The sequence below is a fragment of the Bubalus kerabau genome, chromosome 7 (assembly GCF_029407905.1).
Source record: "Bubalus kerabau isolate K-KA32 ecotype Philippines breed swamp buffalo chromosome 7, PCC_UOA_SB_1v2, whole genome shotgun sequence".
Classification (NCBI taxonomy): Eukaryota; Metazoa; Chordata; class Mammalia; order Artiodactyla; family Bovidae; genus Bubalus; species Bubalus kerabau.
The window spans coordinates 92,488,407-92,512,673 of record NC_073630.1 but is presented as its reverse complement, the minus strand read 5'-3'; the positions used below and the strand labels follow the sequence as shown (position 1 = coordinate 92,512,673).

Here is a 24,267-nt window from a genome sequence, read left to right as displayed (position 1 = left end):
AAAAACATTTGGCTGTTTTGTATCAGAGAAATGTTAGCCTTATAACGTGTTTGGAAGTATATCTTTCTTTTCTATTTTCTGAAAATTTGTTTGAGTGATTGAGTTGAGCAATGAAGCCATCTGTACTTTGTGTTTTATTTGTGGGAACATTTTTAATGAAAAATCCATTTCCTTTGATAGATACATGGCTATTTAGCTTTTCTTTGTCAGTTTTGAAAATTTTAATTCTTTTTGCGTAATTTGTATATTTCAGTCTAAGTTGTTGAATTAATTGACATAAAGTTGTTCATAGTGGTCTTTATTATTTTAAATGATGGTAATCAGCCATGAAATTAAAAGACGCTTACTCCTTGGAAGGAAAGTTATGACCAACCTAGATAGCATATTCAAAAGCAGAGACATTACTTTGCCAACAAAGGTTCGTCTAGTCAAGGCTATGGTTTTTCCAGTGGTCATGTATGGATGTGAGAGTTGGACTGCGAAGAAGGCTGAGAGCCGAAGAATTTATGTTTTTGAAGTGTGGTGTTGGAGGAGACTCTTGAGAGTCCCTTGGACTGCAAGGAGATCCAACCAGTCCGTTCTGAAGGAGATCAGCCCTGGGATTTCTTTGGAAGGAATGATGCTGAAGCTGAAACTCCAGTACTTTGGCCACCTCATGGGAAGAGTTGACTCATTGGAAAAGACTCTGATGCTGGGAGGGATCGGGGGCAGGAGGAGAAGGGGACGACAGAGGATGAGATGGCTGGATGGCATCACCGACTTGATGGACGTGAGTCTGAGTGAACTCAGGGAGTTGGTGATGGACAGGGAGGCCTGGCATGCTGCGATTCATGGGGTCGCAAAGAGTCGGACACCACTGAGCGACTGATCTGATCTGAATCTGTAATTATTCTTTAGTAATTCTTTCAGTTCTGATAGTGATAATTTGTATTTTCTCTTTTGTTCTTGTAAAATCTTTATCAATTTTTTTTCTATAAACTTTAATTTTTATTTCATGTCATTGACTTTTCTATGTTATCTTCATTTTCTGTGTCATTGACCTATGCTCTTATATTTCCTATGCAGATTTAATTTGTTCTTATTTGGTTATTTTAAATGGAAGCTTAGATTATTGTTTTTACTGTTTCATCTTTTTTACTGTATTAAAGGCTGTAAATACCCTTTCTGTGCACTGCTTTAGGTATATACCACACATTTTTATGTGTTGTGTTTTCATTTTAATACTTAGTTCTAAATGCTTTATAATTTTCCTTGTGATTCCTCTTTGATTCATTCTGTCTTTCTCAACTGGGGTTTCATGGAAAAATTACACTTTAATGCTTAAGACATCTCTTTTCTCTTGTGCATATATAATCATGTTGTTTATATAACATCCTTGGGAGAATTGAGAAGATAGTCTCTCAAGTCATTTATGGTCATCTTGTCACTCAGATGAGGAACTATTTTTGAGAAAGTTTGTGGATTATTTAAAAGTATTATATGTGGTCAGAGACTATACTGTACTCCAATTTCAGTTCTTTTAGATATATTGAAACTTGTTTTATGGTCGAAAATATGATTCATTTTTGACAAAAGTTCATGCATATCTAGAAAGAATATATTTTCTGCAGTTATGGGGTGAGTGTTCCATAAATATCAATTATATTATGTTAATTAATAATGTTCAAGTCTTTTATGTTCTGACTGATTTTCTGTCTACTTGCCTAGCAAGGACTAAGATGAGTTTCAAAATTTAAACTATAATTATGAAGAGTCTTGTTTTTTTCTTTCTGATCTGTCAATTTTTGCTCCATTATATTTTGGAGCTCTGTTACAAGGTATGTAAACATTTAGGTTTATTATATATTCTTGCTAAATTGATCCTTTTATGTAATTAAATGTCCCTTTTTATCTTTGTTAGTATTCCTTGTTTTATCTCAATTCTGCTTTGTCTGATATTAATAATAGCTCTACCAGCCTTGCCACAGCTGATGTTTTCATGGTATGTCTTTTTCTATTCTTTTAACCTCTCTCTGTCTTTATACTTAAAGTATGTTTCTTTTGAGCATCATATATTTAGCTCTTGCTTTTTTATCCAGACTGTCAATCTCTGCCTTTTAATCAATGTATTTGATCCATTTTTACTTGATGTAGTTATCAATGTTTTGTGTTTAAGTCTACTATTTTGCTAATTGTTTTGTTTGTCCCACTTTGTTATTGCCCCTATTTCCATTGTTCATATATTTCAATAGATTGAGTATTTTTAATATTCCATTTTATTACCTCTATCGGGGCTTCCCAGATGGTGCAGTGGTAAAGAATCTACCTGCCAGTGCAGGAGAGGCGGGTTCAGTCACTGGGTTGGGAAGATCCCCTGGAGTAGGAAATGGCAACCCACTCCAGTATTCTTGCCTGGAAATTCCATGGACAGAGGAGCCTGGCAGACCATGGGGCTGTACTGTGGGGCTGTAAAGAGTCAGACACAACTTAGTGACTGAGCATGTAAGCACAACATCCTGCTAAAAGTGACATTGCCTCTGTATTTTTTGTTTGTTTGTTTGTTTTTCCCTTCAAAGTTTAGTTCAAATAGTATTTATTGCTCTGTCTCAGGTTCATTGGTCCTTCTGCAGTGTCATCCAGTTCATTTTTAATAACAGATACTTCATTCAGCAATGGAAATTCTCTTTGATCTTTCAATTTTGTAGATTTTTATTTCTTGCAGCAATTTGTTCACATTCTCTTTGTATCCGTGAACATTATTTTAAAGAGCTTTAAAGTTTTGTTTGCTCATTCCATTCCTGTCATTTCAAGATCTGTTTCTATTTATGTTTTTTCCCCAGTTACTGGACGTACTTTCTTTTTTGCAAGTCTAGTAATTTTTGTTTGATGCTGAATAATGTGATTATTGGGCTTCTTAAAGAGTCCACTTGCTAATGCAGGAGATGCAAGAGATGTCGGTTCAGTCCCTGGGTCAGGAAGATTTGGAGAAGGAAATGACAACCCACTCCAGTACACTTGCCTGAAAATTGCGTGGACAGAGGAGCCTGGAAGGCTACAGTTCATGGGGTTGCGAAGAGTTAGATATGACTGAGTACACATACACTTAACTTAGTGTGATTATTACATTGTCAAATATCTAAATATTATTGTACTTCTTTAAGAAGTATTGAATTTAATTTTGACTAGCAAATTACTTGCAAATAAGATTCATTCTTTTGAGGCTTGTTTTGAAGCATTCTTATGGCATCTTTCTAGTATTTATACACCAAAGTTAGAGAAGCCCTTCTCATTCATATATGTGACCTTTCTGGATTCTCTACCAAATACCTGAAGTGTTCAGTGAACTCCTTTTCCTCTGGCTGGTTGAATCTCTTCCTACAGGGTTGAATCCAACCCTGTAGGAGCCCCTATAGTTGTTAGGTTATAGCTCTGTAATGATTCTGTTTCCTGGTTCTTCTCTCCAATTTTCTGCCTCATAAATTTTAGCATTCTCAGCTTCTCCAATTTCTGGTCTTTGTCTCCTGAACGAAATAGGGCTGAGTTCTCTGCTTTGTTTTCCTCAAATAATGCTGGATGTAGTAGAAAGATGAAGAGGTAGTAGGATTCACTTGTTTCTTTGCAGTTATCATACCCCTGTTTTGTCTGAAGAAATGGGAAGCTCCCAGTTACTTTGTTGTAACTCTAAACCATTTAGTCACTGTATGTAAACTGCTGGGTTGTGGAGAGAGTTATACTAAAATAGACCAAGTTGTGGCAAATTTGCAGTGAAATATCTATGGTGGCCAATGCTGCTGCTGCTGCTAAGTCGCTTCAGTTGTGTCCGACTCTCTGCGACCCCATAGACGGCAGCCCATCAGGCTCCCCGTCCCTGGGATTCTCCAGGCCAAGAACACTGGAGTGGGTTGCCATTTCCTTCTCCAATGCATGACAGTGAAAAGTGAAAGTGAAGTCTCTCAGTTGTGCCCTACTCTTCGTGACCCCATGGACTGCAGCCTACCACGCTCTTCCGTCCATGGGATTTTCCAGGCAAGAGTACTATGGTGGCCAGTAGAATGTCACATCTACAGTCTTTCTAGCTCTTATCTGTTTAGTTGTAAAGTCATTTCATAACTTATACATGCAGTATTTACTCAACAGGTACAGTGTCAAACAAGTCCATTGTAAATGCTTCTGACACAATCGATTGCCAGTATTAACTGTTTATAGCATACTGTTTTTTTGCAGCAGCATTTAATATGCTTTTCATAGTACATTTTAAAGAAGCCTGCTGCTGCTGTTGCTAAGTCGCTTCAGTCGTGTCTGACTCTGTGCGACCCCATAGACAGCAGCCCACCAGGCTCCCCTGTCCCTGGGATTCTCCAGGCAAGAACACTGGAGTGGGTTGCCATTTCCTTCTCCAATGCAGGAAAATGAAAAGTGAAAGTGAAGTCACTCAGTTGTGTCCGACTCTTGCGACCCCGTGGACTGTAGCCCACCAGGCTCCTCCGTCCATGGGATTTTCCAGGCAAGAGTACTAGAGTGGGTGCCGATTGCCTTCTCCGTTAAAGAAGCCTAATCATGTTTAATGAGAAATTCTAAAAATTGCTCTCAGCTGCCTATGTTTCGGAAAGTAAATACATTTTGAAGCAGTTTAAAAAAAAACTGTTTAATTACTAATGGCAAACACTCTATTGTCAGGTCTTTAGGAATGAGATGGAAAGCTTCATTAATTATAAAATTTCATAGAAAACTTGAAAATTTTAAAATGGTTCAAAGAAAGTTAAAATGAGCAATGCTAAATTTTGCTGTTTCCTTTTAGTCATACTTTATGCAGATAGTTACATGCACTTTTTTAACAAATCGGGACCCTGTTATTTAAAAATATTATATATCTTGATTTTTCCCGCCACACATTGTATTTTTAATTTATTTTTTAATTGGAGGAAAATCACTTTACAATGTTGTGTTTGTTTCTGCTGTACAACAATGCAAATTAACCATAATTATATATATATATATCCTCTCCCTCTTGAGCTTCCCACCCCGTAGAGCTCCAGGTTGTGCTCCTTGTGTTATATAATAATTTCTCACCAGCTATCTATTTTACACATGATAGTGTATATTGTAAATGCTACTTTCTCTATTCATCCCACTCTCCTTCCCCACTGTGTCTATAAGTCAGTTCTCTACATCTGCATCTCCATCACTTCCCTGAAAAAAATTCATCAATACCATTTTTCTTTATTCTGTATATTAATATCTTGATATATGATATTTTTCTCTTTCTGACTTACTTCACTCTATAACAGGCTCTAGGTTCATCTACCTCACTAGAACTGACTCAAATTTGTTCTTTTTATGGCTGAGTAATATTCCATTGTATACATGTACGATACCATCTTTATCCATCCATGGATAGATGGACATCTAGGTTGCTTCCACATCCTGGCTATTGTAAATAATGCTGCAGTGAAAATTAGGGTACATGTATCTTTTAGAATTGTGGCTTTCTCATGGTATATGCTCAGTAGTGGGATACTTGGTCCCCACAGAGTGGGATTGCTCGGTCATATAGTAGATTTAGTCCTAGTTTTTTTTTTTTTTTTTAATGAAATCTCTATACTCTTCTCCATAATGGCTGTATTAGTTTACATTCCCACCAACAGCGCAGGAGGGTTCCCTTTTCTCCACATCCTCTCCAGCATTTATTGTTTGTAGTTTTTTTAATGATGGCCATTCTGACTGTTGTGAGGTGACAACCCATGTAGTTTTTTTAAATTAACTAATTTAGTTTTGGCTGTGCTGTGCCTTTGTTGCTGCACGGACTTTTCTCTAGTTGCCAAGAGCTGGGGCTGCGCTCTAGGCGCAATATGTAGGCTTCTCATTGCAGTGACTTATCTTGTTGTGGAGCAAGGGCTCTAGGGTGTGCAGGCTTCAGTAGTTTTGGCTCCTGGTCTTTAGAGCACAGCCTCAATAGTTGTGGTGCACGAACTTAGTTGCTCCATAGCATGTGGAATGTTCCCAGACCAAGGATCAAACTTGTGTCTCCTCCTTTGGCAAGCGGATTCTTTATCACTGAGCCACTGGGAAAGCCCTCATCTTTGGTTTCTTTCATCAGTGTCTTATAGTTTTCTGCATACAAGTCTTTTGTCTCTTTAGGTGGGTTTATTCCTAGGTCTTTTATTGTTTTAGTTGCAATGGTGAATGGCATTGTTTTCTAAATTTCTGTTGTGGACTTTTCCTTAGAGTGTTTAGGAATGTGAGGTATTTCTGTGTATTAATTTTATATCCTGTGACTTTGCTATATTCGTTGATTAGCTCTAGTTAATTTTCTGGTGGTATCTTTGGGGTTTTCTATGTATTAGTAAATATGTCAGCTGTAAACAGTGAGAGTTTTACTTTTTCTTTTCCAATCTGGTTTCTTTTTATTTCTTTCCCTTCTCTGATTATCGTGGCTAGGACTTCCAAAGCTGTATTGAATAATAGTGGCCAGAGTGGGCATCCTTGTCTTGTTCTTAATCCTAGAGGAATTGCTTTCAGTTTTTCACCATTGAGAATAATGTTTGCTGTGGGTTTGTCATATATCACCATTATTATGTTGAGGTATGTTCCTTCTATACCTATTTTCTGGAGAGTTTTACTGTAAAGGGATGTTGAAGTTTGTCAAAAGCTTTCCCTGCATCTGTTGAGATGATTATATGGTTTTTATCTTTTAATTTGTTAATATCACATTGATTGCTTTGCATATATTAAAGACTTCTTGCAGCCCGGGGATAAAGCCCACTTGATCATAATCTACGATCCTTTTAATGTGTTGTTGGATTCTGTTTGCTAGAATTCATCCAAAACAGTAGATTGGACTTTTTATTCAAGTGCACATGGAACATTCTCCAGAATGCATGTGGAACATTTTCCACATCTTGGGTCACAAATCAAGCTTTGGTAAATTTTTAAAAATTGCAATCATTTCAGGTATTTTTTTTCTGACCACAGTGCTTTAAGATTAGATATCACCTTTGCTGACAAATGTCGAAATAGTTAAGGTTGTGGTCTTTCCAGTAATCATGTATGGATGGGAGAGCTGGACTGTAAGGAAGGCAGAATACCAAAGAATTGATCCTTTTGAACTGTGGTGCTGAGGAAGACTCTTGAGAGTCCCTTGAACAGCATGGAGATCAAACCAGTCAATCTTGAAATCAACCCTGAATACTCATTGGAAGGACTGGTGCTGGAGTTTAAGCTCCAATCCTTTGGCCAGCTGAAATGGGAAGAGCCGACTCATTGGAAAAGACCCTAATGCTGGGGAAAATTGAAGGCAAAAGAAGAAGAGGGCAACAGAGGATGAGATGGTTAGATAGCATCACTGATTCGGTGGACATGAACTTGGGCAAACTCCAGGAAATGGTGAAGGACAGGGAACCCTGTCATGCAGCAGTCCATGGGGTCGTGAAGAGTTGGACACTGCTTGGCAACTGAACAACAATCACTGATGAAGACAGATGCAAAAGTCTCCTCACACATTATTTATATTTTGCTGTATCCTTAAAATATCAATTTAAATATGTCAATTTTTTTCTTTTGCTATTATAAATAACTTAGCAATGAGTATTTTCCTGTGTTTTCTGTATTTCAGAAAACTTCTAGTAGATTTCTAGATCAAAGGATATGGATTTTGAAACCTTAATTACATTAATATATAATTTGTGTAAAGATTTTGAAGCAGAAGGAAAAAGTATATCTTAATACTTGTGTCTTGGTCTTTTACTCACACCTGATATATTTTTACTAGACTTCAGAATATTATATCCTAATTTTTAATATATATATATACCTTGAGCGTTTTTCTATTTTGGTGATTGCATAATATTCTAGCTGAAGAATATAACTGACTGCTTTTATATTGTTGGATACTTGGGTTATTTTTAGGTTTTCTACTGGAAAAACATTTTTAAAATGTCAGTTGGTCATTTTCTAAGGAAATGTGGCTTTATTTTTTGAAGAAATCTCTATATACTGATGTGAATATTTGTCAAATGTGATAAATTTTTTCTGGGAAATTCACATTTTATATAAGGGTATTTTATATGTATATGATTTTTAATTTACATTTTGATTGAAGGATAATGTCTTTACAGAAATTTGTTGTTTTCTGTCAAACATCAGTGAGAATCAGCCATTAAGTATATATATGTCCCCTCTCTCTTGAACATCCCTCCCATCTCCCCCCATCCCACCCCTCTAGATTGTTACAGAGCCCCTGTTTGACTTCCCCTGAGTCATACAACAAATTCCCATTGACTGTCTTTTTTATATATTGTGAATTTCCAAGTTACTCTCTCCATATGTCTCACCATCTCCCTCCTGTGTATCTTTGTGAAGAATGTCTTCTTTTATATTTAAAAACGTCTTTTCCTCTTCTGGAGATCAGCTAATATTTATCTATATATTTTTTGATCCAGTCCTACTGGAATTTATTTTATATTGTGATACATGATGAGAAAAAAAGTTGAGAATCTTAACTTTTTCCCCTAGCACTATTTAATGAGATGATTAATTAGTGAGGTCATTTTGTATTTCAGGGCACCTGTTCTTTACAGTATCAACATCTCTTTGACTAGGATTGACTAAATTCTATGAATAATCCTTGAGTAAGAACAGAGTTAAACTTGAACACTAGTCCTCCAAAGGTGTACATTTGGCATTATAGTTGTTCTTTGATGGACTGATACAGTCCAACCCTTGATGGAAAGTAGAGTGTGATCATGGTGGTAGTTGAGGTAAGGACGTCTTAAAGGTAGGAGTGGATGCTTGATCACAAGAATACAGTGATCCAGCTTTATTCATCAGTGCCTAGCATAGTGCTGAGTACATTAGAAGTATTTTGATGTGTTTAATAACTGAGAGAAAGTGTGAGAAAGATTCTGACGCCCTTTATGTGATTTAGAAAATATTTGATTGTTTTTGAATATAAACAAAAGCTAATGGCATTTAGAATGGTTAAATGCCTTTCAATTAAGAGAAGCTGTTTTTGTCTTCATACATAAGCTACTTTCATGATGGAGTTAATTAATCTTCACCTTTTGAGCAGTGGTTTAACCTTTGTCTTGCATTTGCATTACCTAGGAGCTTTTAAAAATTCTTAATGCCCAAGTCATACCCCTACATGATTAAATATCTAAGGTTATCTCCCAGGCATTAGTACTTTTTCTGTTAATTCTGTTGTATAGCTAAATTCCAGAACTACTGCTCTAAGACTGGTTAAACAGAATATAAAGCAATATACCCCCTAATTCTCCAGATGTCGTAGTCTATTTGGGCTGCTATAACAAAGTACCATAGATTAAGTGGTTTGTAAACAGAAATTTACATTTCATAGTTCTGGAGGCTGGAAGTCTGAGATCTCAGGGTGCTGGCATGGTGTTAGGTTCTACTGAGGACCCTCTTTCGTGTTGCAGAGAGCCATCTTGTATTTTCATGTGGTGGAGTGCAAAAAGAGGAAGCATGTTCTCTTATAAGGGCACCGATCCCATTACTGACGGTGCCTTCCTCATGACTTCTAATCCTATTAGTTCCCAAAGGCCTCACTGCAGTATCATTATATTGTGAGGTAGATTTCAGCATACGATTTTGTGGGGGACACAAACATTGTAGTCCATACTACCAAGGAAGTAAAGTTGCATCTTTATTAAATGCTGAATAGAAGCAGACCTTTGAGTTGGCTGACATTTCGTAAAAAAATTCAGAAGAGGAGATTCTCCAGTATTATGATAGACTTTTTCAGTGTTTAAATAATCTGGACAAAAATGTTCTTTCTGTATTTTATAATATAAACCTATTTTGTTCTATAATCAGTGCAGACAGAGACAAAAGCTCTCCTGTGTTTCTTTTTTAGGATTCTGAAATTCATGATGGGTTAAAAATACAAGTCAATCTCTGTTAGGACAAGAACATTTTTAGTGTTTAATGTCTTTCTGGCTTCAAAAAAAGGGTATATACTAAACTGTATGAATTTTCATTGCAATTATACTCCTCTAGGTGAAAAAGATATAATTCATGGATATACTCTGCTGTCAGAAATATTTTTAAGATGATAAAAAATGGAAAGTATGAAGGTGTATTTCAGGGTTTCAAAATAAAGGACTTGTCAAAGTTAAATATCTTTAATGATATAACTTAATGACATAATTCAAGAAATATTTATTGACTGCTTCCTTGGTGTACTGCTCTTGGCTTAGACAACAGCAATGAAAAGATAGATGAAGTTCCTACTTTCTTGGGACTTTTAGTTGAAAAGACTGACAGTATGTAATTTGACTAGAAAATAAATAATAGAAGTTAATATTATCATTACTACTATTGGAAAATGAAGTCAAGGCGATGGGGATGAACCATGACAGAGAGAAGGAGGGTTCATAGGGTCACAAAATCATACTCTGCTGCTGCTGCTAAGTCACTTCAGTCGTGTCCGATTCTATGCGACCCCATAGATGGAAGCCCACCAGGCTCCTCTGTCCCGGGGATTCTCTAGGCAAGAACACTGCAGTGGGTTGCCATTTCCTTCTCCAATGCAGGAAAGTGAAAAGTGAAAGTGAAGTCGCTCAGTCGTGTCCGACTCTTAGTGAACCATGGACTGCAGCCCACCAGGCTCCTCCCTCCATGGGATTTTCCAGGCAAGAGTACTGGAGTGGGTTGCCATTGCCTTCTCCACAAAATCATACTCTAAGGAATGACAAATTTAAGTGACACCTGAGTGGTCAGAAGAAACTAGCCATTTGAAAATCTTAGTAAATGGCAGCAGAGAGGGAACTGTAATTGTAAATTTCTAGGGTATACCTCTACATTTAACTTTTTTAAAACTTTTATCTTCATTTTTAATTTTGGCCACGTTGAGTCTTGATTGCTGTTTGTGGGCCTTCTTTAAGTGTGGAGAGTGGCATATGGGCTTCTAACTGTGGCGGCTTCTCTCGTTGTGGAGCACAGGCTCTGGGGCGCACAGGCTTCAGTAGGTGCAGCATGTGGGCTCTAGTCCCTTGTGGCGCAAGGGACTTAGTTGCCCTGCAGCATGTGGGATCTTCCTGGACCCAGGGTTGAACCCTGTCACCATCATTTGCAGGCGGATTCTTAACCATTGGACCACCAGGGAAGTCCTACATAATGTTACGAAGGGGATTGGAAGAGGTTGAATTAATGATTCAACCTTGTATTTTATATAAGGTAATGAAAAATTGAGAAAATGTTTTCTTCAGAAAAATAGATGACTTCATGCTGGAAGGTGCCTGATGTCCTATTTCTTTGTCCTGCTGGATTTTTTTTCCCCTATCTTTTCCCTCCCACTTTTCCTTGTCTCTTTCCACCCACCTTTATTGCCATAATTTGAGGCAGATGGAGCCACAAATAGAAAAAGATGTGTTGGGGAAAGAAAGGCTAATTTTTAGAATGTACTATAGCTACTTTCTCTTGGATGGGCTCACAGGAAGTAAGAGTTGTTAAGATCTTTGATATCAAACTCTTCAAATTCTTGTATATCTTTTTCATTGTGTGCTCAGTTGCTCAGTGGTATCTGACTCTTTGGAGCCCCATGGACTGTAGCCTGCCAGGCTCCTCTGTCCTTAAATTTTCCGAGGAAGAATACTGGAGTGGGTTGCCATTCCTTACTCCTGGGGATCTTCCAGACCCATATTTATTTATTTTTTTACTTGGCCGCACTGGATCTTCATTGCTGCATGCAGGCTTTATCTAACTGTGAGCGGAAGCTATCTCTAGTTGCAGTGCACTAGCGTCTCTTGTTGTGGAGTGCTAGCTCTAGGGCATGAGTGCTTCAGTAGTTGTGGCACATGGGCTTGGTAGTTGCATCTCTAGGGCTCTAGAGCATAGACTCAAAATGCTGGAGTGGATTGTCATGCGCCTCTCCAGGGAATCTTTCCAACCCAGGGATTGAACCTGCATCTCTTATGTCTCCTGCATTGGCAGGCAGGTTCTTGACCACGAATGCCACCTGGGAAGCCCTACATTAATATCTAGAGTGGAGGAATTAAAGAAAGAAAAAACTGACAATATCAAATGCTAGTGAGAATCCAAAGCATCCAGAACTCTCATACATTGCAGGTGGGAATGCAAAATGGTATTGTCATTTATAAAAGTCTGCTGTTTTCTTAAAAATTTTAAAAACACATTTTTTTTTCTCGTGTATTTATCCATAGGAAATGAAAACATGCCCACATAAAGCCTAGTACTCAAATATTCATTAATTACTGAATAGCTAAACAAAGTGAGATATATCCATATGATGGAAAGGTATTCAGCAGTAAAAGGGAATGAACTACTGATGCGATGCGTGCTGTAGAGTAGATGAATTTTAAAGGCATTGTACATTTGTAAAAGAGTCTGCACTCAAAACTGAGTAATTCCATTTCCTTCTGGAAAAGAGAAAAATGAAAGTAACAGAAAGCATGATTACTAGGGTGGTGATAAGAGATTGCCTTTAGGAGCAGGAGAAATGTTTGAGTATAAGAAATACTATCTTGATTGTGGTGAGAATTATATAACTATATATTTGCCAATATCCATAGATTTATATGGGACTTCCCTGGTGGCTCAAGATGGTCAAGAATCTGCCTGCAATGCAGGAGATGCAGATTCGATCCCTGGGTCAGGAAGATCCCCTGGAGAAGGGACTGGCTACCCACTCCAGTATTCTTGCCTGGAGAATTCCATGGACAGAAAAGCCTGGCCAGTTACAGTCCATGATGTCAGAGTCTGACACAACTGAGCGACTAACCCTTCACTTGCAATCTTCCCTCCAATAGATTTATACAACTAAAAATGGGTGAACTTTATTCTAACTTATACTTTGATAAACCTGATTTTCAAAGAAATTTAATTGGCTACAGGAAGAAAAAGAATGGAGGGAAATACAGTGTTCTCTTGATTTTACTTCTCTTAGGAAAACAAGCTGTTGCTGTAACTGAATCTTACAGTGACTTAATATTGATGTCAGGCTGTGCTGTGCTTAGTTGCTCAGTCCTCTCTCTGTGACCTCATGAAGTGTGTAGCCTGCCAGGCTCCTCTGTCCATGGAATTCTCCAGGCAAGACTACTGGAGTGGGTTGTCATGCCCTCCTCCAGGTGATATTCCCAACCCGGGGATCAAACCCAGGTCTCCCACATTGCAGGCTGATTCTTTACCATTTGAGGCACCAGGAAGCCCAATGCCAAGACTTTTTTTTCTGTTTACTTAAAAAGTATTTCTGTTGCATGTGCATTTCAGACTGAATTACATATACTAGCAAGTTAATCCTATATACCTCAAAATAATACAAATTGTTTTGATATTTCTTTTGTAATTTTTGTTAGAAATATGGAAATAAGTTATTCTTGATATTTTTGAGGATCTAGAATTTAAAGTATTACATTTTCTTTGAAGATCTAAATTATTAAATTATTTGCTAGGATTACACAGTAGAAAACTATGTTGTCCTTTTATTGGTATTTTTATAAGGTAAGCAGTATAGAAGAGTACAGATAAGTAAAATTCTCTTGATGATTTCACTCCTTGATCACCACTTGAGTTATATATTTTGAAATTTTTGTTTTCTTGAATATACATATATTTTGTTTTTAATCAACTTAAGCAGACATATACCATGCCTGCTTTTCTGAGACTTACATTTTTCACCTAATGAAATGTAATATTGATACTTCTCGACATCAGTGTTTGTGTATTCATTCAGGAAATATGTTTGAGTTTAAGCTTAATGTTTTTAAGGCCCTGTTGTGTTTGCAAAGCAAGGAACAAAGTATGGTCCTTGCCTAAGTGAATTTATATTCAAATAAGATAATAAACAAGTTGGAAAATGTCACTGCATTGTTAAGTTTCATAAAGATAAATAAGTCTAAAGAGATGAAAATTAAAGGGACAGAAAGAATAGAATAAGTTCATTTAAATAGTTATGGTGTAAGTCTGTATATGTAGATCTGCTTTATTCTTCAGATGGTTGTTCATTGCTTCATAACCCAAAACTATTATTCTGTTGATGGGTATATGGATTACATAATTTTTTCTGTTATAATCAGTTCTATAATAAACATACTTGTACATTTTTTTTTTTTTGCTGACATAATACAAGTATTTCTGCAGTCTAAATTCCTAGAATGAAAATTGCATTTTAAATGTTGATTATAGAGTCTACCATATTATTCCCCAAAACAGACAATATCTGTCAATGGATAAAAAATAATACCTCATTTTAATTTGTATTTGCCTGATTGCCAGTGAGGTTGAGCATATTTGTTGGTCATTTGTTATGTCTTGTATAAATTGCCTACTCGTATCATTTTGCCTATTGTGGGGTTTGCCTTTTTCTTACTGAAATTTTAGGATTTCATTAAAATTCTGTTTATAATATAACCATCATATTTTATGACATTGTCTGCTAACCTGTCAATTGTCTTACTTTATGGAATCTTTGGATTTTTCATTTTTATACTGTCGAAATCTATCAATCTTTTCCTTCCTAGCTTCTAGGTTTTGTGTCTTTCCTGAAAAGCCTTCTAATAGTAATTTAGCCTTTTATGTTTTCTTCTACTATGTCTTCAGTTTTAATGTTTCTAGTAGATTTTAATTCATCTGGAATTTTTAAAATATATGTTTTATGGCTGAGACCTAACTAATTTTTTCAGTTTTGTAACCATTCTCCCAAAATAATTTATTGAACAATGTCTTTTTTTCCCACTGACTTGAAGTATCATCTGTATCATAATTTAAAAGTCCAAAATATGTTTGTTCTGGATTTAATACTCCATTGTTTTGATGATTATCATTTTATATTTGACATCTGGTAGGGCACCCCTCCCCATTGTCTTTTTCAAAAAAATTTTGGCAATTTCTGTGTATTTTCTCTTCCAGATGAACTTTAGAATCAACATGTCAAGTTCCATTAAAAATCCCTTTGGGATTTTGATTGGAAGTGCATTGAATTTACAGATTAATTTGGGGAGAATTGACATCTTTACACTATTGAATCTTCCCATCCAGGAACATGGTATGCCTCTCCATTTCTTCAGGTGTTCTTTTATGTCCTTTAGTAAATTTTATCGTTTTTTCTTTTTTTTTTTTTCCTCATGTAGGTCTTACATTTTTCTTGTTAGGTTTATTCCTGGGTATTTCATAGTTTTTGTTGTTACCGTGAATTACATCTTTTCTTCCATTTTGCACTTTATTTTTCAATTGGTTATTGCTAGTATATAGGAAATCTACTGATTTTTGTATGTTGATCTTACCATTTACTTAATTGTCGATTGATTCTCTTGAAATTTCTAGAAGGATGATTATGTTTTCTGCAAATGATGGCATTTTGTTGTTTCCCTTTTCAGTATTTATACTTCTCTATTTTTTGTTTTGTTTTCTGGTCTTATTGCATTGCTTAGGTTTCCAGACCTGTTCCCTACTAGTTCTGATTTGGACATCTTTTCTGATTTAAATGGAATGCTTCTAATTTTTAAACTTCTACATTTATATATGCCTTAGATTTCTGATAGAATACCTTGTCAGAAACAAAAGTAACCTCCTTGGCTTAAAAGTATTTCTGTGGTAATAGATAATGTGTTTTATCATGTGTTTTTGTTAAGATGATACATATTCTTTTCACCTCTAGCAGTTTAATGTAGTGTATTACGTTAATATATTTGCCTAATATTGGTAATGGTGTTTGTCATTTTTAGTATTTATTCAGCAAGTGTTTGGATACTTGTAATATTGTATTGCATTGTGCCAGGAACTTTGCCACAAACTGGTGATAGCGCTGAGTAAGTCTGATTGGTTCCTCTCTTTTTTAAATGGAGAAGAGAGATAATAAGCAAGTACTCAAGAACAAGATAATTTTAGACTATGGTAGTACTGTGGAGGAAATAAAGAGAATGGTGTGGTAGAGAAATGAGGACAGTACCTCTGATATTATTATCTGAGAAGGTAAAATATAAACTAAGACCTGAACAATGGTGAAAGCATTGGCAAGAGCATTCCAGGTAGGGGAAGATCACATGTGACTGTGTTTCATGTTTTCTCGATCCCCTTTCATGTATGTGTTGTGCACTGTACTTTTTATACAACTGCCAAATTAACTTTGTAAATAATATAATAATGTTATGTTCCTTCTGAAAGGTAGATGTATAACTATTGTTAAGGTTTCTTCTGTGGATATATTCTATTACATTTCTGCCTTTCCTTGAGGTAATTTTGATGATTTCTTTTCTTAGAAAATCATCCATTTTTTTTTAGACTTTCCCATTTACTGATGTATCAGTTGTGCTTAGTTCTCTAATTTTAATGATTCCTTGTATTTTTTATTCTCTGGTTTTCCATAATCAGACTTGTTAAAGGCTGTTTCTCTTGTCAGACTTACCCAAGAAGTAGTGTTTGGTTTTATTTATTACTTTTGTATCTCTGAATTTCTTCATTTCTATGTTTATCACTGTAAGTTATATTGGTATATTTTTATTTGTATTTTATTTTTGAAACTTTTTATGTGTTTAAACCTTTTTTGTGTTATACTGAATATATTTAAGGCTTTAAATTTTTCTTTAAGAATTGCTGGGACCAATTCCATTTGAAATGATACGCTCACAATGTTAGTTTTCACTTTCTCTATATTCTAAGAGTTCATTAGTAGGTTATTTTCTTTTCTTTTAAAATTTTCAAGTGTAGTGTTATCCTTTTATTGATAATTTTTAGTTTCCTTTAGCTTTATGGACCTCGGATGTAGCCTGTGTTATTTTAAAAAAAAAACCTGTTGAGATTTTCCTTTGCTTAAGATATAATCAGGTTTTTATTTGCTTTCAAAGACTATGTTCTTTGTTCATATGATATACTAAGTTCTGTTTCACTATGAAATATAAGTATAGTTTGTTAATTCTATTTTTGAATTGCCCATACCTGTATTGTCTACTTGATTTCCTCATTTTCTGATAGGTATTTGGAAAGTTTCCCACTAAGTTGCGTGAATTTTCAAGTTGCTTAAGTTTCTAATATTTTTACTTTATATGTTTCTGTGTTGCATTGTCAGGGTACGTAGAAGTTGAGCTGTCACACACTCCCAGTATATTGTATCTATTATTATTATAAATTTTTTTTTCTATGTAGTATGTTTTGCCTTGAATTCTTCCTTTATTCATGTTAATAATGGCACCTTTGATTAAGATTGCTTTTTTACACCTCTGTTTTAACTTTTATGACAAAATATTTTAGATTTTTTTCTCTTGTAGTACCATGTAGTTGAGTTTTTTCCTTTTTTCTTATTTAAATCCTAATCTATAAGATTTTCCACTCTCTTTTATATTAAGTTAGTCTTTGGGTTTTTGGTTTTTTTCCTAACATCAACAATTAATGACAAAGATGCATTTTCTTATTATCCCACAACCTGTCCCCCTTGTGTTTAACTGAATTTGAGTTTTTAAAATTGTTTCCCTCCCAGTTTGAAAAATGTTTTCTTCCTGTTCTTCAGAAGGCATTTGATTGAATTTAAACAGTATTTGTAACTAGTTGCTTCCTTTTTTATTAAAAACTATCTGAAATGTTAACAATAAATTATATTCTACTAATTTCTTTTTTAACTGCTTGGTCTTATGATTTCTTGGCTGTCCTTTTCTTGGATTCATTTTAGTTGATGAAGGCATAAATTCTCTAAATTCAGAACTGTTTGTGGTTTTTAAATTTTAAAAGTACTTGCATGTCTAAAAATTATTTTGTTCTACAGTTTAGAATTTTTTAAAAATTAATTGTGCTTCACTTCTTTTCAGATTGTCTTCTAGCATTTAGTTTTGTATTTGAGAAGTAAATTTTACCAGGTTATGACTCTAGGGGGGGTGTGTGTGTAATGTGTGTGTGTGTGTGTGTGTGTGTGTGTGTAATCTGTATGTGTGTGTGTGTTTAATCTGTATGTGTATGTATATTTGCATGTACATTTTAATGCCATTTTACAAGAAATTGTTTTATTTTGAGGCTCTTTTTGTGATAATTGATGAATAATGATATATACCAGAAGTAGGCTAAATTTATAACTAAATTGTTTTGTACTGTTGTTATTGGATTTAAGGAAATCCTTGAAATAATATGTATCTTTAATTCTGTTAGCAAAAAATCTACTTACAAACTCTAGATATGAGAATTCCATAGAATTTTTACTTATTTTAACCATTAATAATTTGTCCACTTTATAAAGTTTATAGTTTCCAAATTTTCACACTAAACTGTTGTAATTTCATAGTGAGCTATTGCAGGCAGATAAGTACTTTGAAGCATAAGAAAAGAAATCATGTTGTACTACTGGGCTTTGTGTTTCTTTATACCACTGATTCTTAGCATATTCCCAGGTCCTGACTGAAATTTATTAGAAGGATAGATAAGTATGAATGAAAGAATGTAGATATTAATCAATCATAAATCAATGAATAGACTTTTGAAAGCTAAATTTATTTTAGTCAAATTTTCTTCAGTTTTATTTATTTTTATCTTAAGATACCAGTACCATAATGTCAGGCTCTTTGTTGATATTCTTTTTCCAGGGACTTTTAAGTGGGCTCTTATTTATTTTCTTATGTTATTTTAATGTATATGTAAATCAGTGTTCAGTGACTCTACTACTACTGGAAAAGTGTATCCCAAATATACTAATTTTGGAATAGTTTAGTCTTTATTAAGAATTGTACTATTTTAGCTGGATTTTACCCTATTTAAGACCATAAAAAATACAGAGCAAAGAAATTTTTATTAGGCTTCAGGATCATGTATGGAAGAGAATAATTATGATGACTATATATTTCTTATTTTATGTATAATAAATCTGTATTCAAAGAACTAAGAAGAACACGTACTATGTTTCTCTGGGCTTGTTTCAAAGATATAGTGTAAACTATTAAGAATTACTCAATCAGTGTTACAAAATTTCAAATTAGTCTTTTTTTTATATTCACCTGTTTATGTGTGACCTTTTGATATTATTATTATCTTGAAATTCAGGTTACCAGCTTGACATTCAATGATAAGTGGAGGGTAGTTTTCAGAACAACAAAAACAGTAATAAATTGAGATAGTGATGGCATAGGAGGATGGGAGTGTTAAAGTTCAAGATATCCAAATTCTGTAGTTGCTAGCATTCTCCTTTTTTAAATTATGTTTACTCTTTTAAGACTGACTCTTTTTCCTATCCCCACTTTGCATAATCTTTCATTTGATATATTGATTAAATGATTGATAATTCCTAATTAGTTTCTTTATGTCTGTTGTCCTGTATGTTTAAAACCATCTTTCACATGGCCTCTTTCTAAAACACTGTTTTAATGCTTAAACCCTTCAGAAGCTACCATATAAACTGTGGACTTCTCCGCATAATACTGAAAGGCTACATCTTCTTTAAGCATTATTCTTTTTTACTATTTTCATTTGGAAATATTTTTTCCTTCCTCTTTACAGTCTCTGTATTAGCATCTGTTTAGTACTACTTTCCAATCTTGTTTGATACAGTTAGCTATTTGTACATAAAGTTGCCTTTAGAGTTGCCTTTTTTATATAATATTTGTGGGAGGCATTGATTGTTAAAAAATCATTTTGTATTACCATTCTCCCTTGGCTGTCCTACTACTTTGCGCATAGTATGTAATTGGCAGTGAATATTTGTTAAATTGAATGGAATTTGTAAATATGATATCTAGTTAATCAGAATATACTATATTCTTATTCTTTGGCTTCCCTGGTGATTCAGATGGTAAAGAATCTGCCTACAGTGCTGGAGACCTGGAATCTATTCCTGGGTTGGGAAGTTCCCCTGGAGAAGGGAATGGCAACCCACTCCAATATTCTTGGCTGGAGAATTTCATGGACAAAGCGGCCTGGTGGGCTATACAGTCCATGGGATCACAAAAAGTCAGGCACCACTGAGGGACTAACACTTTCACTTTCACTTTATTCTTTGGCGTGAATACTAGTTTATTACACTATAAAATGGACTGTTTTCTCTAATATAGCAGTGATAATATATTTGTTCTGAAGAGGAGTTAGTTTGAAATGTTATGCTAATGTTCACAATCGGTCCAGATGACCCTTTATTTCCATGTTTTCATGTGACTTTGTGTTTTGAGTATTCAAGGACTAGGACTTCCATTAATAGCATTAACAAATTCATTCACCGCTGACCATTGTTAAAAAGACTTTGGCTTTTATTGTTAAGCATTTGTGTTCAGTTTATTTTGAGAAGAAAGTAAAAAAATACTTTGTTAATTGGATAGTATTACTTTTCAGTAATTTTTTTTAAACACAAGCAACATCTGTAGTAAAACATCACCCTGAAACTTTAAAAACTAAAAGGATTTAATGTACACAAAAGTATAAAGACTAGTGAAATAAAACCTCTGTAAATCTCCTTTTCAGAGATTTAGCATTATTAAGAATTTGCTACTCAACTTTTGTTTTCCTGAAATACTTTATGGCAAATTCCTGACAGTATTTGTGTATACTCCCAACATGCATCTCTAAAATATAGAAGCAGTTTCTTACCTAACCAGAGTGATTCCTTTATACTATACCATACCAACTCATATTCAGATTTCTTCATTTGCCTTGAAAATTTCAAATAAGGTCTATATTATTTTGCTGGTATGTCTCTGGAATGTCTCTAATTTAGAACAGTTCTTCCCTTTTACTGTCTTTCTCTCTCTTTTACAACATATTCTATATTTTAGTTGTTTTTGTTTGCTTCTGTTTAACTCAGTGGTTCTCAACTTCCCATCCCTAGAATTTTTGGTTTTTGTTATTTCCTCCAAGGGGAGATTTGGCACTGTCTGGAGATACTTTTGGTGTTGCAACCTGTGATAGGATTGCTATTGGCACCTAGTGGGTAGAGGCCAGGGATGCTGCTAAACATCCTGAAGCGTGTAGGGCAGCTCCCAACAACAAAGAATTATCTGGCTCATAATGTCAGCGATGCCAAGATTGAGAAGCCCCAATTTAATTTGTTCCAGATACTTGCCTTAATAATTTTTATAAACTAGAAGTTAATTCAAGGAGGCAACAGCACTTCATAGGAGGTACTGTATATTTTATGTTGCATAAATCAGGGGCATATAATGTTTAGTTGTCTCACTTTTTTTAATTGAACATTGGGTTCAGGTGATGGCAGCTTTATCCCTTAAATACGGAATTTAAAGTTAGCTTTTCTAGAGCAAAGTGAAACAACAGCCTCTTTTACTGGTAGAAAGAATATTGGAACTTGTTAATTGTATAACTGATCTCTTTTTCTTAGATGTTTAGAAACTTGCTGTTTAAATACAGATCCTGTGCTTCTGTTTCCTCATCTGTAGCAATAAACTGAACCTGGCAATTTCTAAGACTATTACATTTTGATGGTGATTTCTAAGACTTGTGCATTTTGTTCTTTGCATTAGACAAGAATTTGATGCACATACACCATTTTATAAAATATCCAGCTAGACAAAATCGCACATCCAAAGTAGTTTAGATATAATTTAAATTGTCATGCTTTGAATATCGATAACTTTGACAGATTATTTTCTTTAGGGAAGAATGAATTTAATAAGGACATTCATTTCCTTCTGTCTCTCCCCTCTTCATGAAAGTTATTTATACTTTTCATCTAAGGAGTTTCAGAATATTTATGTGAATTTATTATTCAAACCATTTTTAATGTTCCAGAACTTAGCTGTGATTGAAAATGAATTTTTTCTATAGAAATAATATGATAAAAATGAGTTAGGTTTGAATCTAGCCTAATTATATTTTGGTTTTTAATCTGAGTTTCCTTAGCTAAGGACATGTTAAGGAGGTGTATGCCCATAACTTAGTTGACATTTGAATAGAGTTACTTATTTTTGTATTTTTGTGACTGCATCTCCTTATATCTACATGTTCTATAATGTTGTTCAATAATCTTTTCAGGTAGGAAGAGAATTGGTGTTAAAGGAAGGAGCTGTCTTCTACTTCCTCTTCAGAACTCCTATGACGCTTTTTTTCTCTTTCTCTCTTTACCTTATGCACTTCTACTCTGTATTATTGTTATTGTTTCATTCTCACCTTAAAGAAGTAAGTTCCTAGATACAAGGCCTAATTTTACACATGTGATAGTAAACAGCAGTATCTCTTACTCAAAGATGGTAATAAAAGTGTATTTAATATATCAATGAATATAGCATTTTGTCATACCTGCTACCTAATACTTGACTTTTCTGTGTCTAGAAAATATACCTTTATATAACTACCTCTCCCTTCTCCAAATACACTACAACCTTTTAGAATCTGAAAAGAAAGGAGCCTCAAACCATCTCTTATTTATTCAAGAATGATTTGAGTCCTCACAATGAGATAGGCATCATTCTAGTGGCTCCATACCAGCGCTCCAAACAAATTCCTATTTCTGTGGAGTTTAGATAGACAAAATATATATATATCTTAGTCAAAATTTATAACAAAATTATGCAGAAAAAGTGTTTAGAGATGGATGAGATAACTTGCTTAGCTCTCATAGGTAGCAAATGAAGCAGTAATGGTACCTAGGTCTTTAGATCCTGATGGTATCCTTGAAATTAGTTTCTTTTTCATAAATTGGGAGGTAGGGCAGGATATAATAGACATCCATTCCTGTTTTCTTTATCGTATGCCTTTTAAAATTTATAGAGCATTTCATAGGCATTTGAATCTACTGTTTTTTAAAATACCAGGTTCTTCACATAGTAAAAATAGTAGGGGGTTACCAGGTGGGTCAGTGATTAAGAATCCGCCTGCCAAGCAAGAGTCAAGGCTGGATCCCTGGGTTGGGAAGATCCCTTGGAGTCTCAAATGGGAACCCTCTCCAGTATTCTTGCCTGGGAAAATCCCATGGACAGAGAAGCCTGAAGGACTACAAGTCCATGGTCACAAAAGAGTCAGACATAACTTAGAGATTATACAACAACAACAACAAAAAATAGTGGGCTTTAAAATTTAAAAATCAATGTAAGAGCTTTCAAAAACATTGATTTAGCTATTTGGCTGTGTGGGGTCTTAGTTGCAGCATGTGGGCTCTTCATTGTGGCACACAGGCTTTTCTCTAGTTGCGGCGTATGGACCCGGTAGTTCTGGTGGCTAGGGCTTAGATACTCCCCCTTCTTCTGTATGTAGGATCTTAGTTCCCCAACCAGGGATTGAATCCCCTGTGTTGGAAGGTGGGATTTTTAACCACTGGACCACCAGGGAAATCCCTGTAAGAACTTTATGGATGGAAATTTTCTTGGGATCTAGTGGTTAGTACTCCTGGCTTTCACTGCTGAGTGCACAGATTGAATTCCTAGGCTGGGGAATTAAGATCCTTCAAGTTGCATAGCCAAAAAAAGAACTTTCATGGAATTGATTTAATAAAACATATTTCTGCATTTAGTATGCCTCATGAAAAGATTGAGGTGTATTTTTCTTAGTAAATTTTCACCAAACTTAGTCAAGATGAGGTGTGGCATAAGGGGACCTTATATCAGGAAATTGCTTTTGATTGAGATTTAATACCTTCTATGGTCTAATTTGTAACTTTCTGACTTTTCCTATAGTAAATCCTATATTCTAGCATGTAGAAATTTTATGTTTGTCTACCAATACTGTATTCCTTCTCCTTTTGTCTTATACCAATTAGTTATTTTGGTCAAAATGCCTTTATATTTTTTTTTTTTGCATGCATTGTCTCCTTTGAACAGTTTTAGTACCTTTTCTCTGTACTTTTGGTTTGGCACTCTGCACTGCTCTTTGGCTCAGATGGTAAAGAATCTGCCTGCAATGCAGGAGACCCAGGTTTGATCCCTGGGTCACAAAGATCCCCTGGAAGAGGGAATGGCTACCCACTTCAGTATTCTTGCCTAGAGAATTCCATGAACAGAGGAGCCTGGCAGGCTACAGTTCATGGCGTTGCCGAGTCAGACACAACTGAGTGACTAACACACTTTCACTGCTCTTTGATATATTTTGTTTTCTAAAACATTAATTTGAAATATTTAATTTTTCATCTGTTCATTTTACCTATGTACATTTTTTTCATGGTTATTTACTCCTTTTTTTTTTTTTTTTTGTCTTCTATTGTATTGAAAACCTGTAGATACTTTAACAGAGAAAATATCATTGGGATGCAATGTTTTCTCTAGAAAGACTCATATTCTGAACCATGGTTAAAGATAAAAAGACATAGTTTTTACCATGCTTAAATTTTGAATCACATATTTCTATGACCAAACCATGGTGAAAAGTCCACTTTCTAATATATAACACTTAAGCTTTCACTGCTTCCTT

At 34.9% G+C, this 24,267-nt stretch overlaps 1 protein-coding gene across 8 annotated transcripts in view; it reads left to right on the top strand.

Annotated features, from left to right (window-relative positions):
* The window catches only part of ANKRD17 (ankyrin repeat domain 17), a 165,713-nt gene that overhangs the window by 50,250 nt on the left and 91,196 nt on the right, over positions 1–24,267 (top strand). Inside the window, exon 1 of one of the 8 annotated variants that reach the window (XM_055588782.1) lies at positions 14,981–14,998. The exons of the other annotated variants lie outside the window; for them this stretch is intronic. Within the exon in view, the coding sequence (XP_055444757.1) occupies positions 14,996–14,998 (3 nt within the window). The 5' untranslated portion in view covers positions 14,981–14,995. Of the gene's footprint in view, positions 1–14,980; positions 14,999–24,267 lie in introns of those variants that run through there. 8 annotated transcript variants of the gene reach the window in all.